The 18,406-nt window shown below is 52.6% G+C and overlaps 1 protein-coding gene and 1 non-coding gene across 2 annotated transcripts; one reads left to right on the top strand and one right to left on the bottom strand.

Moving 5' to 3' along the window:
- Positions 1 to 4,855: 4,855 nt before the first annotated feature.
- On the bottom strand, positions 4,856 to 14,749 carry LOC132536623 (dedicator of cytokinesis protein 2-like). Its single transcript, XM_060184736.1, has 5 exons — positions 14,654 to 14,749; positions 14,469 to 14,558; positions 12,386 to 12,486; positions 10,520 to 10,654; positions 4,856 to 4,961 (listed from the first exon to the last, which is right to left on the bottom strand). Exons 1-5 carry the CDS (start codon positions 14,747 to 14,749, stop codon positions 4,856 to 4,858), a joined length of 528 nt encoding a protein of 175 aa, XP_060040719.1.
- Positions 8,085 to 8,191, top strand: LOC132536624 (U6 spliceosomal RNA). The gene has a single exon (XR_009548123.1). It is a non-coding gene; the product is annotated as a U6 spliceosomal RNA (small nuclear RNA).
- Positions 14,750 to 18,406: the final 3,657 nt, after the last annotated feature.

Raw genomic sequence — 18,406 nt, 5'->3', positions numbered from 1 at the left:
TTATTTGTTATTTTAATGAATTTTTAATAGGCATTAGTCACTGTCACAAAAGACTGGCGAGCAGAGCTTCACTCTGGCATACGCAGATCTGGGGATGGAGCCCTGGGCCCTAAGCCCTGGGTCCTACCACCCCACCTGTATGTCTCCTCGGCCGGCCTTTCTGCTTCAGCTGCCCTGTGATTTACTACCCCCCGGGAGAAATGACGAGATCACATTCATCAGCTAACATCTTGACGCTCCAGAAGGCAAGGTTCACCTCCTCTGTTCAAAGCCTGTGCTGCTCATGATGGCTTTGGCCTGGCTCGCTCACTGCCTCAGCTGAGTGAACACTCACCACCACCGACCTCGCGACCCCTTCCTCAGTGGATGGAAGGCATCAGTCGGGGGAGAGGGGTGAGCTCTGCACACAGCCCTCATCTATAGAAACAGATCTGAGGGCACCAGAAGCAGGAAGTAGAAGGGATGGGAGCCAGAGGGGAGTGGATCCTGGGGACAGCCCTGTAAAGCGGCACTGCCCGGGTACAACACAAGGCTATCTTTGTGTTTTTGGCAATCCATCCATACTCTGCTTCATGCAGTGACTGACTTCTGTCTGATGAGTGCGGGACTCTTCATTTAAAGCAATCATCACTTATCTCCTTTGATTTCTGGCTGGACCTCCCCCACATACCATCCATTTGCAGTTATTTTATGGTTTTTTTTTTTTTCCCAGAACATTTTATGGTAGGACTTCAGACTTTTAATCATACTTAAGGGATGTTCCATCAAGCACAGTCTCAGGTTCCCAGCCTTAACAGGAAATGGCTGGCTTGCATTATTATATTAAACCCCATCAGGAATATAACATATATTATATATTCCTATCAGGGGAAGAGACCTTGATCCAGGAAGGGTCCTGGTCCAAAAAGGTGGGCACTAAAATCCAGGGCTGCACTTTGGTGGTTTTTTTTTTTTGCTTGCTTGTTTTTAAAAATTTTTTATTATACTTATTTATTTTCCCTTTTGTTGCCCTTGTTGTTTTTATTGTTGCCATTGTTATTGATGTTGTCATTGTTGGATAGGACAGAGAGAAATGGAGAGAGGAGGGGAAGAGAAAGACAGACACCTGCAGACCTGCTTCACTGCCTGTGAAGCGACTCCCCTGCAGGTGGGGAGCCGGGGGCTCGAACCGGGATCCTTAGGCTGGTCCTTGTGCTTTGTGCCATGTGCGCTTAACCCTGCTTGCTTGTTTTTAAGAGTTTATTTATTTATTAATGAGAAAGATAGGAGAGAGACAAAGAACCAGACATCACTCTAGTACATGTGCTGCCGGGGATTGGACTCGGGACCTCATGCCTGAGAATCTAATGCTTATTCCACTGTGCCACCTCCCGGACCACAAAGTGGACATTTTCAAAAGCAGAGTGGGCTGGCATTGAGAACTGACCCACCTCCCTGACCATACTTTGCCATCGGGGCTGGGACTCTGCATCACCGTCTGAAGCCACTTGGCGCAGGCCTGCCTTTCTGTGCCCTTCCAGCCCCTCGCCCCAAGTGCTGCCTAAGGCAGCCCTGCTGGGGCAGGTACCTCTGCCTGCCCCCATACACACACACACACACACACACACACACACACACACACACACACACACACACACACACACTGCAGCCTCCCAGCCAGAGCTGGGCCAAATGCTAACTAGATAAAAGAAGGAATGAACTGAATCAGTGTAACTAAAGAGCCACAAAGGAGCTTGGAGACTCCAAGGACAGGAACCAGAGGAGGCTCAGGACTCGGTCGTCAGACACAAGGAGTGGCTGGCCCAGCCACAGAGTGATCTAGTGTTGGCCACCAAGAAGCAGATTCTCAGGGGCCAGGTGGTGGCACACCTGACTGAGCACACTCGTTACAGTGTGCAAGGATCCAGCCCCCCCCCCCCGCACCATCTCCTGCATGCAGGGGGAAAGCTTCACAAGTGGTGAAACAGGGCTGCAGGTGTCTCTCTGTCTCCATATCTCTTAATCTCCCCTCTCAATGTCTGTCTCTATCTGGGTGTTGTGAAGGGGGTGCAGAGTGCCTGGGCACAGAGCTGGGGGTTGATGCCCTGACCCAGACCTTCCCCCTGCTCCCCTGTGTGTTCAAATTCAGTCACAGGAGATTTGCAGGCACGTTTTCTGACATGTATGTGTTTATCCAGGAAACTGATTCCCACTCAAGCCTCCTCTCTGTGCAAGCGTCAGCTGTGGCATTTGACAGGAAGAGTTATTTCTGCACCAAGGCAAGGGTTCTGCCAGCAAGCCATCCCCCAGACCTCAGGAGGGAGTTAAGGAAAGAATATCAGGGGCTGGGTGGTGGCACACCTGGCTGAGTGCTCATGTTACCATGTGCAAGGACCCAGGTTCGAGCCCCCAGCCTCCACCTGCAGGAGGAAAGCTTCGCAAGTGCTGAAGCAGGGCTGCAAGTGTTTCTCTGTTTTTTATCTCCCCCTACCCTCTCAGTTTCTGACTGTCTCCAACACATAAATAAAGATACTAAGAAAAAATTAAAAAGAATAATGAGAGGAAGGAAGGAAGGAAGGAAGGAAGGCAGGAAGGAAGGGAGAGAGGTCATCATTTCCTGCCTCAGCTGTCTTGTGCCTTTAGTGACTTCCTCCTGTCTACTCTAGAGCAGACTGTCTGATTCTGAAGAATCAAGCCACAGACAACAGGTGTGTGGAGTGTGGTGTGTGTGTGTGTGTGTGTGTGTGTTGGGGGGCAGCCCACCCCAGGCTTTCTGAAGGAGGAGCCTGTCTGTCCAGGACTGCTCCTGTCAACGCAGGGGTCCACAGTGCACTCCAGCACCTCAACATCTTCTGCTTCCGTGTGTGGCCTCCACCCCGGGAATGAGGGAAGACCCCGAGCTCTGGGGCAGGGCCAGGGAGCTAGCCTCCTAATTTGCAGAGCTCCTGCCTGTGCTGGGGTGCGGCCTCCGCTCCCTTGCTGTGGCCATGGGCACTGTTGGCTCCCCTTCCGAGAGGCACCGTTTCCCAGCTCCTGGAGTACAGAACCCCCTCACCCGGCCTCTTCCCTGCATTCCCTGTAAACTTAGCTTCCCCATCTCTGTACCATAGTGATCTCAGTAACGCCCCCCTCCCACACACACCCCCCACACACACACACACCTTGGGCTCGAGTTTCTAGGTCAATCTATGCCTGAACTCCACTCCACAATCCTGAACTCCAAGTCTGCCCCAAACTCCTTTGGTAAGGAGCCGGTGAACACCTGCACCTTCCCCATCTCTAACCTAACAGCACACCCACGCTGTCCCTCCCTGAATTTTCATGGCGGCCGGGACTTGTGGAGCCTGATCCAGGCGGCAGCAAAGCCCAGAGCTGGATCACTCCCTGTTTCACTCCCATGTCCCGTAACTCCTGGCCACCCTGCCAAATAGAAACCCCACCTTCTCCCACTCTCCTCCTGCCCCTCTGTGGCTCCCTTGTTCGGCCCTCCCCTTGCCCAGATGGTTGAGGTCACTTCATTACTGTCTCTGGCCTCTAACCACCTCCACACCATCTCCTTGGCACTAACCTCCCTTTCAGGTCTTTTTTTTTAACCCCAGAGTTATCACTGGGGCTTGGTACCAGCACTACAAACCCACTGCTCCTGGTGGCATTTTCCATTTTATTGGATAGGACAGAGAGAAATTGAGAGAAAACGGGGAGAGAGAGAGGGAGAGAGAGAAATACAGGCACCTGAAGACCAATTTCACCACTTGTGAAGCATCCTCCTGCAGGCTTGAACCTGTATCCTTGCACAGGTCCTCCAGCTTACTACTATGTGCACTTAACCAGATATGCCACCGACCGGGCCCTGAGGTCATCTTTCTAAAGCATGAAGCCCACCATGCAAATCCCCTCCATTAGGACTGCAACCCTTCCCTGCACTGTCCAAGCACAGGGTTCCAAATTGCTCCTGTAAAAAAAACAAACCAATCGGCATGGTGCTCAACAGAAGCTCTCCCGTGACTCGGGTTATCTCCACGACTACGGTAACAGTGTCTGCGAAACTTGTCGTCTACCTCTTGGAGCAAATAGGGAAATTTCTCCCGCCCGTCTCCTTGTGGCTCTAGCTTCACCCAGGAGCTGCAGTGTGGTGTGCTCTGCATGGCTCCCCTGCCCCTACCCTGGTCCCCAGGGGTCCAGGGGTACGCCTGCAGGGGGCCTTGCCCTGAGGATGACCCCTCTGCCTTCCCTGGCATAGAGGGTGGTGTTGGCTCCCTGCTCTGGCATCACACCATGGCTTCCAGCCACCTCCCTGATGCACACCACACCCCTGCAGCACCCCGTCTTCATCCATCCACTCCCCATCCCTCTCCACGTTCCCCCAACCCTGAGAGGTGAGGCCTCTGACCCTCTGACCCTTCCCTGCCAACTGTTGGGGATTACGCCAACTCCCCCCTACTACATGCTGCATTGCTTGATGCTGTGGTCTGTTTACATAATCACTGATTTGCCTGAGACCCGCCCTGCCTGCAGGGTATTGTTTAATCCACTGGTTAGAACCTTCACAACAGCTGCTATGGAAGCTCATCGACGTGGAGCTGGGTAATTAAGTCACCCCTGTCCTCCTCTGGAGAGTCCCCTGGAGGAAGACAGACCTGGAGCCCCTATTGGCAGGGCTGCCATGCGTGCTCAGGGAGGCAGCCACACAGGGGACTGAGAGCTGGGAGTCTTAGTAGAGAAGCTGTCCCGCCTCTGGGGACACACTTTCCTCACCGGCTGGCTGCTCCAGTGCCTGCAGTGACTTTAAAACACCACATCCTCTGGGGAGAATTACTGGTCCTCCTGGGTTGGCCCCAGCCCGCCTGCTCTGAGAAGCCACCCACCTGTCTCCTTGTCACTCTGCCTGAATCACTGGCAGCTTAGCCCAGGAGCTGCGGTATGGCGTGGTGTGGCGGGAATGGTGTGACGGGCACTGTGTGGTGGGCATGGTGTGGTTGGCACTGTGTAGTGGACATGGTGTGGTGGGCATGGTGTGGAGCATGGTGTGGTGGGCATGGTGTAGTGTGGCATGGTGTGGTGGGCACTGTGTGGTGGGCATGGTGTGGTGTGGCATGGTGTGGTGGGCACTGTGTGGTGGGCATAGTGTGGTGGGCATGGTGTGGTGGGCACTGTGTGGTGGGTATGGTGTGGTGGGCACTGTGTGGTGGGCATGGTGTGGTGGGCATGGTGTGGTGTGGCATGGTGTGGTGGGCACTGTGTGGTGGGCATGGTGTGGTGGGCATGGTGTGGTGGGTATGGTGTGGTGGGCACTGTGTGGTGGGCATGGTGTGGTGTGGCATGGTGTGGTGTGGTGGGCACTGTGTGGTGGGCATGGTGTGGTGGGCATGGTGTGGTGTGGCATGGTGTGGTGGGCACTGTGTGGTGGGCATGGTGTGGTGGGCATGGTGTGGTGTGGCATGGTGTGGTGGGCACTGTGTGGTGGGCACGGTGTGGTGGGCATGGTGTGGTGGTCATGGTGTGGTGGGTATGGTGTAGTGAACATGGTGTGGTGGGCACTGTGTGGTGGGCATGGTGTGGCATGGGCATGGTGAGGTATGGCATGGTGTGGTGTGACATGGTGTGGTGGGCATGGTGTGGTGGGCATGGTGTGGCAGCATGGTGTGGTGGGCACTGTAGTGGGGCATGGTGTGGTGGCAGGCACGGTGTGGCATGGCATGATGTGGCATGGTATGGTGTGGCATGGTGTGGTGTGGCATGGTGTGGTGTGGCATGGTGTGGTGTGGCATTGTGTGGTGGGCATGGTGTGGTGGGCACTCTGTGGCATGGCATAATGTGGCATGGTGTGGTGTGGCGTGGTGTGGTGTGGCATTATGTGGTGTGGTGTGGTGGACATGGTGTGGTGTGGCATTGTGTGGTGGGCATGGTGTGGTGGGCACTCTGTTGCATGGCATAATGTGGCATGGTGTGGTGTGGCATGATGTGGTGTAGCGTGGTGTGGTGTGGCATTGTGTGATGTGGTGGACATGGTGTGGTGTGGCATTGTGTGGTGGGCATGGTGTGGTGGGCACTGTGTGGCACGGCATAATGTGGCATGGTGTGGTGTGGCATGGTGTGCTCTGCTGGGTCCCCTGCCCCTATGCTGCCTACTGCAGGAAGCAGGGCAGGAATTTCAGAACCTCCTGCCTGCAACAGAGTCCCAGGCATGCCATATGAATTCAGTAAAAGTTTACCACCAGCCACACAGTCAAAGGGGAAGAAGGGCTGTTTCCAAAAATGCACACGGATTCAGTTTCATAACCCGGGAAGGAAACTCACTCCATGGCCACAAGACTCATCCGCCTAGGTTAGTAAGAGACAGGCTGTGAGCAGCTCCCCTGGCGGTGCTAAAGAAACTCACAACACAGACCCCAGATCCAGAAGTGACCATCTGACAAGGTGGGGAGAGCCCCATCCCCACCCCCTACCTCCCTGCTGACAGTTTTCTCTAGTCCTGATCTGATGTCAAGTGAACGTTACCACAGAATCATTCCATTAGCTGCAGCCATGTAGCTTAAGGAGCTATCACAGTCATCAGAAAGCAAAATGATATCCAGAGCTGAAAAATGGAGGCCGACTTCAGAATAACCGGCACTGATATGCAAACAAATTGCAGGCGGGGAGGGCCAGCCCAGCATAAACAGAGGATCACGCCTAGCACTGATTCATCCCTGAGCAAGAAGCACGGCTCATGCAGCCAGCATCTTCCGGGGAGGCCCAGGGCTGCTGAGAAAGGCAGAGGCTGGGACTCTGCCTAGGTGTCCTCCCACAGCCAAGCTGCCTCACAGACTCCTGACCTGGAGAGGGGACTGGGGTGTGATGTTTACTTAGGGAAAAGCTGTCCTGGTGGGAACCTGAGGCGCAGCAGGGCTGGAGAGGGGGTGAGGCAACTGCCCAGGAAGAGCAGCAGAGGACTTGCCCATCTGATGGCCAGGGCCGGTGGAGACAGGGCAGGGGTGTGTGGTACGGGGTAGACAGAACCACAGTGGGACATGTCTGTGATGTGGGTCCCCCAGTGGGGGGCAGGGAGCAGGATGACTCAGGAGGTGGGGGTAGGGGGGAAGTGCTGCTCCCACCAAGATGACCGGGGCAGGTGCCATGTGGGCTGGTCTCTGGGACAGTGTGACGACAAAGGTGTAGTGGCCTGGGCAGCTTTGCCACTGTGGCCAGGCCTCTTCTCCTGAGAGATGCTCTAAGCCAGGGCTTCCTCCTGCACCATCCGCCTGCAGCCTGGGCCTCTCAGCTGCACCCACAGTGCCCAGCCAGCCGTGCCTTCCAGGGCAGCCAGCCCCCTTCCTCCCGACCCTGCAGACCCTACACCTGCGTGGCCTGAACTCTGACTCAGAGGCTGCTGCAGACAGGACGAGAGTGGACCGGAAGTGCTCTCTTCCGCTATGTGGTAGGCACAGAAACCCCAGTCCTTCTCAGCCATTTCTCTTCCTCCCTCTTCCCAGGTGCAGCCCACACAGCGATGGAGGAAGATCCCCGGTCCTTGCAAAAGTTGATGCATGCCATGTACGAGGAAGAGAAGCCAGGGGAACAGCTAGTGGGAGCTCGATCAGCTGCAGTTATGCCCAGGAGAGAGGAGAACAAAGAACAAACAGGAAGCAAAAACATAACACCAGACACAATAAGCCCCCAAAGCCGTAATTAGGTTATGATTCTCCCCCCAGCTGACGCAGAAACCTCAGAGCACGCGTCTTCTGTTTTCCAGTTTGCCAAGTACTGAATAAAAAAAAGTCCTCCCGCTATGGGGAGATGCCACAACTGCCTCCTGGTGTCCTCACACTCCAGTGTAGAGCAGATCCTTACTGGAGCCCCAAGCGCAGCGAGATGCCTGAAGCCCACCCCGCCCCCACCCCTGCATGAGGTCCCAGGCCGCCCTGTGCACTTGCCACACCAGCAGGCATTTCACTTCACGAGGGTCCAGGTGGCTCTGCCTGGGGCTAGAGCACGGACTACTGGTTTGCTCTCTCCCAGAGAAGATTCCTTGGAGTCCCGACAGCACGGAACGGACACTGAGTGGAGAGGAAGGGACTCTGCAAGATAGCATGACTTAAGGCAAGGGAGAAGCAAGAACATGTCCAGTGCTCGCTTCAGCGGCACATAAACTAAAACTGGAACGATACAGAGAAGATCAGCACGGCCCCTGTGCCAGGAGGACACGTAAACTCGTGAAGCATTCCATATTTTTAGAATATTAATGTTAATAAAATAAAGCAAAAAAAAAAAAATGTACAAACATTCTTACCTCCAGTGGAAGAGATAAAATTGAAGAGAGACAAGGCAAGAAAGAAAGAAGAAAGAAAGAAAGAAAGAGAGGAAGGAAGGAAGGAAGGAAGAAGGAAGGAAGGAAGGAAGGAAGGAAGGAAGGAAGGAAGGAAGGAAGGAAGGAGGAAGGAAGAAGGGGGCGATTCTTCTTTTTAGCTCTGGAGTCCTCCCTTCAGATGAGATGAGATGCCCCTGCCTATTAATCTGGAATTACAATGTTAGAACATTGGAACTCCTCCAAGAAACAGACCTTAGAAAAATCCACAGTTGCTTCCTATGGCCTTCCAGACAACTGACAAGTTTCTCTCACACGCACAAGTTTCTCTCACACGCACAAGTTTCAATCTGCAGTCTCGGTTTAAGTAACAGACACACAGCAGAACTGAGACAGCCGCTTCTGTCTGAGACTAGTCCAAGAGACACATGCCTGGTGCCATGGGAATAGCTACTTCTCTCTCTTCCTAGCCATCACCTGAGCTCTATAAGCATGCCTCAACCCACTGCAGATGGCTCCTCCAGGAAGCCCCTGCAGAGCCCATCCACACCTTCAGATTAAAACAGTGACAGCAGACCACGGCTATATTTGGAGAAACTCTCTCACCCCTTGAATAGACTCAGACCGTAAGTCACGGAGCCGGTGTCGGTCTGCAGAGGTGCAGTGTGGTCCCTGCCAGATAATCTGCACACCCTTCCCCCAGCGCACAGCTTGAGATCTGAGCATGGGCCTGAGACTAGTCTTTATTCCAGATTTTGCTAGAACACCAAGAAGGCTACAGCTGTGTAAGCTGGTCAAATGTAAGCCTGGGACTTTCGGTGCCTGGCTATTGAAGAACTGGCCTCAGGAGGCAGCCAAGAAGCCTACCCCGCTAGGTGCGCACATTTTTATTGCACAAGGATGCAGGTTCAAGTCCCTTCTCCCCATCTGCAGGGGGAGACACTTCACAAGTGGTAAAGCAGGCCTGCGGGTGTCTGTCTACCTCTCTCTCTTCCTCTCTACCTCCCTCTCCTCTCTCATTTCTCTCTGTCTTACCCAACAAAATAAAGATTAAAAAAAGACCTCTGGGAGCAGTGGGTTCATAGTGCTGGCACCAAGCCCCCTGCCCCGTAGCAAATACATAGAGAGAAGGCCGCCAACAAAGGGCAGCAGAGCCAAGCTCTCTCTAGCCCCGTAACAAAGGTCCGTTCTCTCTACGTCAGTTTGCACGGAGTCCTCACCAGCACTGCTAGGCATCTGCACTAAGAACGCATTCCTTGTTTGTTTGTTTGTTTATTATTCCCCATCACACCCAGCCAACTGAATCCCTTACTCCACCAATCCCCTGCCCAGCCTTGCTCTGCAGGCTGAATGGCATCACTTCCCTTCTTCCGGGCTGTGTCTGAATGTCCCTGTCACCACAGCTCTGTGCAGTGGCGGCTCAGGTGGCCCCTGCTGCACGTCAAGTCTCTTTGATTCTCACTCCTTGGCCACCAGGACCTCAAGGACAGGCAGGGCAACCGGCCTGCCACAGCCAGGTTCCTGTCAGACTCCCTGGGCTCTGCCCCCCACTCCCAACACCTCCATCATACTGGTTCCTGGGCACTTCTCGCCGGCTCCCACATCACATGGAGGACAACAGGCAAGAGGCTTAAGAGCCTCAGAAGACAAGTTTAATCTTCTGGATGGAACGTAATCAGGTAGCATGTTCAGACTGCTTTTCTTTCTCCCCAGGTGAACTCACAGTGATTAGCACCTGTGAATAACTCTCTAAATTGGATTTCCTTTGGAAAAAAAAAGGGGGAGAGTCAATGAGAAGTCCCAGAGGTGAGGCAGCAGATACATGGCTGGACTCTGAAGCAGGAGGCCCCCAGCTCAGTTCCCAACATCATATGTGCTAGGGTGACACTCCGATTCTCTCTCTCTCCCTCCTCACTCTTACAGTTCAAAGATTTCTTTATGTATGAATTTATATTTGAGAGAGTGAACGAAAGAGGAGGGAAAGGAATAGAGAAAGAGGATCAGAGCACTGTCCAGGTCTGACATATGGCAATGTCAGGGATCGAACCTGCAGCCTCTGCAACCTTAGGCATATAAACTGGTGCTCTAAAAGGCTACGCTATAATCTCAGTTCTCTCTCTCCGTTTGGATTTAAGATATTTTTCGACTGACAGCTGGTTATAATTTCCTAAGTTTCTCCACTGACAAAAACACAGTTGTACTCCAAGGGATTGCAGAGCTAATCAATCATTCCTGGAAAACAAGTGTACTACTCACTGTGAAAATAATGTCCTTGACCGAACGATGAACTTGAACACGTATTCCAAGGCTTTCAGTGTTCTCAGGATGGGTTCGCACTGCTCCCCTCTGCTGGAAGTGTCCAAGTATGTCTTCAGCACAGTCATCAGCTTCCTGAGGGAGGGGTCGGATGTACAGAATATGTAGGTTTCCAATCCACAGTGTGGGGATTACTTTGCTCAGTGAGTCAGAAAGCATCCACCAAAGGAGAAAGGGGCTAGTGTCTCGACACTTGCCAACATTAACGACTGTGTAGGAAATATATTGGGGGCCAGGACGCAACTCACTCAGCAGAGCCTGGCTTTGCTCACATCCTTCTCTCCCTCCCTTTCTCCACCTCTCTCTCTAAAATAAAGAGCTAAGAAACAAAAGCAGTCAGGGGCTAGGCACTGGCACACTTGGCTTAGTGCATGCACTGCAGTGTATAGGACAGACTGGGGTTCAAGCCCCTGGTCCCCACCTGCAGGGTGAAAGCATCGCCCACAGTGAAGCAGGTCTGCAGGTGTCTCTCTCTCTCCCTATATCCCTCTCCCCTCTCAATTTCTCTCTGGCTCTAGCCAATAAGAAATTAAATTAGTAAAAATCAATCCAGGGTGGTCAGGGAGGTGGCGCAGTGATAAAGCTTTGGACTCTCAAGCATGAGGTCCTGAGTTCGATCCCCGACAGCACATGTGCCAGAGTGATGTCTGGTTCTTTCTCTCTCCTCCTATCTTTCTCATTAATGAATAAATAAACTTTTAAAAAAAATAGTCCAGGGAGACCACACAACAGTGGTTTTACACGTGTAAGACTCTGGGTTCATTCTCTAGCATTGCAAAAACAAATACTGTATAAGGTGTGTGTGTGTGTGTGTGTGTGTGTGTGTGTGTGTGTGTGTGTGTGTGTGTGTGTGTGTGTGTGATAAAAAGGATGGATAAGTATTTCCTGCTCACAAAAATACAACAAAGGAACTCATAATGAGGAAAAGCAATTCTGACCAGGAAACCGCCCCCAAGGAGAACCCGAGTAGAAATGATGGTGGTGGCCATGCCCTTCCTTTCTTACAGAAAACATTCTTTTAAAAATGGTTTCCTTTTTGTCTTTTCTTTTTCTTGATTGGGGAGAGGGAATTATTATTTATAGTCAACAGTAAAATACAGTAGTTGGTACTTGTGTAGCACTTCTCGGTTTTCCACATAACACTCTCACCCCCCACCTAGGTCCTCCCCAGCATCAAGCCCCAGGACCTTCACCCCCCCCACACCCACACACACACACACACAAACTCACACACCCAGAGTCCTTTACTCTGGTGCAATACGCCAAAGCCAGTCCGTGTTCTGCTTTGTGTTCAGAGAACACTCTTAGGCCATGAGATTCTCTTGCTAGGAACGTCCTGGGTTTCTTCATTACCATGAAGGCCGATTTCAATCGAGTTGTCCCGCTTTCTGTCACCTCTTCCATAAACTGACTCCGCCAACCGTCCCACTCCCAGCTGTGCTCAAGCCCCTAGTTCCCCTCCCCAGGTCCCAGCGAGCTCTTGGTTCTGTGTATCCCTCTCTCTGGTCTGCACCCCAGGGTGTGCAGCTGGACGAATGGACCATGAGGCCTTGAGCACTTCCAGCTACTTCTGACTCTCACCGAATAGCCATCCTAAAAAGTGTGCACAGTTTTATTTGGTCTTCCTAACCCAGGCACGGAGTGGGTTTTTGCAGACAAGAGACGGTGCAGGCTGACCTATGACAAGAAGGCAGGTGACCCTCCATGTATGGTAGCTCCAGCCCGCGCCCCCCTCCCCGGGCATTCTTTCTGGCAGACAGGCGTGGGGTGGACAGGAGAGCCCCACATCTCAGTGTGGCTACTCACTTGTAAGCCAGGGTGGCGCTGAAGTGCTGCTGGATGTAGGCCTCCAGGACGGTGTTGAAATGTTGGAATTTCCGGTCAGCGATGAGTCCTATGATGTAGATCTGAGCAGGAGGAAGAGGCAGAGATTCAGTGGGGTGGGGCACGGGCGCACACCTCAGCAGGCTGCCATACTCACATGGCATTACTGACTTCTTGTGCCTAGATTCAGCTCGCTAACACAGCTTTGGTCTTTTTCACATTTCTTTTGCCTCCAGGGTTATCGCTGGGGCCTGGTACTGGCACTAGGAATCCGCTACTCCTAGTGGCCATTTTTTCCCCATTTTATTGGATAGGACAGAGAGAAATTGAGAGAGGAAGGGAGAGATAGACAGGGAGAGAGAAAGAGAGACACCTGCAAACCTGCTTCACTGTGTGTGAAGCGTCCACCTGCAGGTAGAGGGCAGGGCTAGAACCTGGATCCTTAAGCAGGTCTTTCTGTGTGCTTAACTGGTTGTGCCACCTCCTCAGCCCCCTAGCCCTTCATATTAAGACAGTGCCTCTCCTAAGAAAGTCTTCCATGGAGTATACTGTAATATTGCAAGCTTTTAATTTTTATTTTTTCCCTTTTTGTTGCCCTTGTTGTTTATTGTTGTTGCTATTATTGTTGGATAGGACAGAGAGAAATGGAGAGAGGAGGGGAAGACAGAGAGGGGGAGAGAAAGACAGACACCTGCAGACCTGCTTCACCGCCTGTGAAGCAACTCCCTGCAGGTGGGAAGCCGAGGGCTTGAACCAGGATCCTTATACAGGTCCTTGGGCTTCCTGTCATGCGCGCTTAACCCACTGTACCACCGCCTGGCTCCCTAAATTTTTTTTTAATTTCTATTTATTTTTATTTATAGTATTTCATGGTCAAATAAGTTTGAGAAATCTTGGGTTATTTTCACTTGACTGCCTTTTAAAAAATTATTTGCGATTATTTTGTTATCATTATTTATTAAATAGAAACAGCAATAAATTGAGAGGAAGAGGGGTATAGAGAGACAGAGAGACACCTGCAGCACTGCTTCACCACTCGTGAAGCTTTCCTCATGCAGGTAGGGACTGTGGGGTGGGGGGGCTTGAACCCAGGTCCTTGCACATTGTAACCTGTGCTCTCAACCCCCTTGACTATGTTCTTTACTGCAGAACTTGTCAAAGTCTCTATTGGCACTTCACTGAGGCATTAAAGGGCCTGTCATGATTCCTGAGGGCCAACTTTGCCGGAAGCCTTGATGAGAAAGACTGGACTAAGTCCCAGTCATCTCCATGGAAACTCTTTAAAGACGGGGTGGGGGAGTCGGGCGGTAGCGCAGTGGGTTAAGCGTAGGTGGCGCAAAGCACAAGGACCGGAGGAAGGCCCGGTTTGAGCCCCTGGCTCCCCACCTGCAGGGGAGTCGCTTCACAGGCGGTGAAGCAGGTCTGCAGGTGTCTGTCTTTCACTCCCTCTCTCTGTCTTCCCCTCCTCTCTCCATTTCTCTCTGTCCTATCCAACAATGATGACATCAATAATAACTACAACAATAAAACAAGGACAACAAAAGGGAATAAATAAATAAATAAATAAATAAAAATAAAAATAAAAAGACGGGGTGGGTGCGAATACCGGTGCACGGGGTCGATGATATTAGACTTGGTCATTTCAACATAGACTTGACATCTGAGTATAAGTGCTGCTTATGTGTGTTCTGGCCTGATGCTGATGAAACATGAACGGGACAGAGAGAGGAGGAGGAGACCCTTTGGGAAGATGGAAAGAGCAGAGGTCTTGGGGGCATCTGCTGAAGACCGTGAGGGAGAAGGCAAAAGGAGAGTCAGGAGACACTTGGAGGGATCTTACAACTAGGGTGAGCTCCCTGCACCCATGGAGAGTCTCCAAGCTTTTTCCTTCTTCACCCTGTGTTTTCAAATGAGCTCCCCCCCCCCCCAAATGAGAGGGCACAGCCGTTCATTCCTTGGTCTCCTTGCAGAACTCCAGAGAATTCAAGAAGGAGGTCACAGGGTCTCAGAGGTAGATAGGTACACCATGATCTAGCTTGGCCGGGCCTGCCATGCCACCTCTTACCAAGGCATCGAAGACGAGGATGTCATACTCGTTGCTCTGAGAGTGCTCCATCATGATATTGAAGAGGGCGTCCAGCGTGTCCTGGAGAAACTGGACAAAGTAATGAAGGGCGTGTTGAGGAGGAAGAGGACAGCAGGACACCCGGAAGTTCTAGGACCCACATGTGACCACAAGAAAGACAGCACACGGGCACCACAGCCTCGGCTGAAGGGCTTGGCTTGGGCTAGAATCTGCAGCCACCCGGTGTCCACCAAGAGCAGAGTCTGGTGGCCTTTCCACATGGCAGAATGTCCCATAATGACAAGAGCCAACAGACTGCTTCTACCCAGAGCCAGGACCACCACCCTCCCAAGCTCTGTGTAGTGAGAGGTCGGGTGATGAAATGTACACTCTTCATGGAACCGCTTGTGAAAACTCAAGAAGAGGCAAACACCCTTGTGATGGCGGCCACGCAGACATTCCCTGCAAGTGGGCTGCAGACTAAGAAGAGGTGTGAGGGCCGGGGGCTGAGTCTTTTATCTGGGTGTAGGCCTGGCTGCTGAGTGAGCTCTCGGTCAACAATGGGCACACAGTAATGGTGGGCCTGACACTCTGGCCCTGGAGCAGGACGTCCCAGCTGTGTGTCTGTGCACGTCTCTGTATGCCCACGTGTTGGATAGTATGCCAGCTCCCCCTGGCTTCTGCTTAACCATATGCCTATATAGGGATAGATTTAATCTCATTCAAAGCTTTGGTCTATTTACATAAATCACTTTTACATTTACATAAAGCACTCCCTCCAGGGCATTGGTGGTTCAGTGATAGGATTCTCGCCTGCTCCGCCCCCTCCTTGTCACACTCTGATTTTCACCAGTCACTTTTCTCTCCACCCTCTCTATGTCACATCCTGTTTCCACCCTACTTGGAGAGTATAAAAACAGCTGCTCTTCTGATTAAAGACACTTGGAAATTGCTTTCCGGCTCCGAGAGTTCCAGAGTGTATCTCCTGCGAAGTTAGTGCGGCACGAGCTCCTGTTCCCTCTCCCACGCAGCAGCCTAGATCGGCTCCAGTTGAGTTCTCTCCAACCGAGAGAGCACTAGCTCGGGAAGAAGCACCCTCAGGCTATCCCGGCACCCACGAGCGCTTCCCTGGCTACAAAGCCCCCATGTGCTCTGCGTCCTTACGCTCCAGGACGTCACACAATGGTGACCTCACTGCGCTGCTCAGAATGGATACTCACTGTTCAGAGTTATGTCATTGTATGAGGCATGTGTGTGTGTGTGTGTGGGGGGGGTGATTGTTCAATTGATAGAACACAGGCTAACCCTTGCAAGGACCTAGTTCAAGCCCTGTCTCCACCTGCTGGGGGGAGATTCATGAGCAGTTGAGCAGTGCTCTAGGCATCTCCTCTCTTCTCTCCCTCCCTCTCCCGCTCTCTTATCCTTTATCAGAAGAAGGAGAAGAAAAAGAAGGAGAAGAGGAGGGGGGATAAAAGAAAGAGAAGGAGACTAAGAAGGAGAAGAAATAAGACAAAGCATGCTAATGGGGGCTGGGTGGTGGTGCACATGGTTAAGCGCACATAGTACTAAGCACAAGAACCTGGGTTTGAGCCCCGGCTCCCCACCTGCAGCAAGGAAGCTTCACAAGCAGTGAAGGAGGTCTTCAGGTATCTGTCTTCTTCTCTCCCTCTCCTTCTTCCCCATCCCTCTCAATTTTATCTGTCCTATTAAATAAGATGGGGGGGTGGCCACTTCTCTCCCTCTCCTTCTTCCCATCCCTCTCAATTTCTGTCTGTCCTATTAAATAAGATGGGGGGGGATGGCCACCAGGAGCAGTGGATTCGTAAGGGTAGCACTGAGCCCCAGCAATAACACAGGAAGCGAAAAAGAAAAAAGCTAATAATTGAACAAAATAATTTTATAAGGTGTGCATACACATGTAAAAGTACACTGACCTGTCCTCAAGTGACTTTGTACATATTTTACTGTGGGAATTTAAAAAGTTCTTCACACAAGTCTGCCCAAAGGAAATGATGGCACTGCCTCCTGATGGCTTTCCCAAGTTATGCAGAAGTGACAGAACTTGTGAGAGGCCACCCAGGACTTGCTGCCACTACTGAATCAGGCGGGGGCTAGCAGTGCAGAGAACACTGACCCAGAAAGTCAAGCCTGGATTCTCTGACTGTGGGGAGAATCGTCAAGTGAGAGATGCCTCCCTCCTAAGGCTGGGTCAGAGTTGCCTCTAGTCTGCCAGACACAACTACCACATGCAGACGACGGGAGCCCTGGCATGGCTGGCTGCTCCCAGCTCTTAGCAGAGGATCATAGGGGCCTCTGGGAAACACAGGTCCCAGTTCAGAGTCTGGTGGGGGGAGAGGCTGGCTTCAACCGCGTGGGCATTGTCTGCTGCCAGACTCGGAGCTCTGTAAGCAGAGGGGACCAAGGATGCTGTCTGTTTCTAGCACTACGTGTGGGCAGTGCTAAATAGAAGCTCACACTGTGGCAACCACAGGAGTAATTATCCTCACTATTTTTTGAACTTGGTGTGCTTTGGCCCAATTGTTGTGTTTATGTGTAGGGGGCTATGTCGAGAAATTTATTATTTTTTTTAAAGATGTTTTCATTTGTGTGTGAGTCAGAGGACCGAAGCACCGCTCAGCTCTGGCATGGGAGGAGGCCACAGATTGAACCTGTGACCCTGGGCTCAGGAGGGCAAGTTCTGTGCTCTGCCAGGCTGAGCTCTCTCCCTGGCCCTCACCTGGCAGGCTCACAGAGCCCTGTGACATGCATCCCATCCACAGCATCTCAGAGAGTCAGCACCAAGGTGAGAGGGAGCCACACCCAGGCTGATCTGTCTCCAGAGCTCAAAATCACCTGCTTCACAGTGTCAAAGAACAAGCCGCCCCCGGGTTCATCAGGAAGGTCTTGTGAGTTTTTCTTTTATTATGTGTGTGTGTGTGTGTGTGTCTGTGTGTCTGTGTCCCAGAGCTCTGCTCAGCTCTGGCTTAGCATGGTGCAGGCACTGAGCCTCAGGCATGACAGTCTCTTTGCATCACCACTGTGCCATCTCCCGAGTCCTCCCTGGGAAGGTTTCTGGTTTCACCTGGGGGGTGCCACCCTCCCCCGGTGGCATGTAAGCTTGGAAACTCTGAGGCTCCTGACTGGTTGCAGAGGCAGCAGCCCTACTGACCTTCACCACTTCCTCTCGTCCACGATCTTCAGTTCTCCAAGTTCTCCTGGAGCAGCTGTGGCTTCATCCGCCACTTCAGCAAACCCAGCAGGCCCACTGCAACAGAGTCCAGGCCAGCAGAGTCACCTTCCTGGCCTGAGCTGACAGGCCTCCCTAGGCTGACGTGGACACACACACACACGCACACACACATGCACACACAAAGGCACACACACACGCACACAGGCACACACACAGGCACACACACGCGCGCATAGGCGCACACACATGCACAGGCACATGCACACACACATAGAAGCACACGCACACACCCACGCAAACACACACACAGAGACACACGCACACACACGCACAGGCACACACACAGGCACATGCGCACAGGCACATGCACACACAAAGGCACACACGTGCACACACACAGGCACATGCACGCACACACACACGCACACGCACAGGCACACGCGCACGCGCGGATGGCCCCAGTCCCTGTACCGTTCTGGGTGAGCTTCGTGGAGCACACCAGCGTGGAGATGGAAAGCGCGTCCCGGGAGCTGGCAGAGAGGCCCCCGACACTGCTGGAGCCACGGCTCAGGGTGCCGCCCTTGCTTTCCCACGTGGTGGCGGTAAGAAGGCAGCGTCAGGTAGGAGCTGGCGTCCTCCATCTTCTTGCTGTCCCCCTGGAAACACCATGTCAGTTACTTCCTGCAGCCCTTGCGGTGGCGCACACAGTGGCCCCGTGACCTGCTGCAGGGGCGCGGGGATGAGGAGT

This window comes from Erinaceus europaeus, unplaced genomic scaffold, assembly GCF_950295315.1.
Source record: "Erinaceus europaeus unplaced genomic scaffold, mEriEur2.1 scaffold_1115, whole genome shotgun sequence".
Taxonomy (NCBI): Eukaryota; Metazoa; Chordata; class Mammalia; order Eulipotyphla; family Erinaceidae; genus Erinaceus; species Erinaceus europaeus.
Note: the sequence above shows the minus strand (reverse complement) of the source record. Positions and strands in the feature narration are given on the sequence as shown.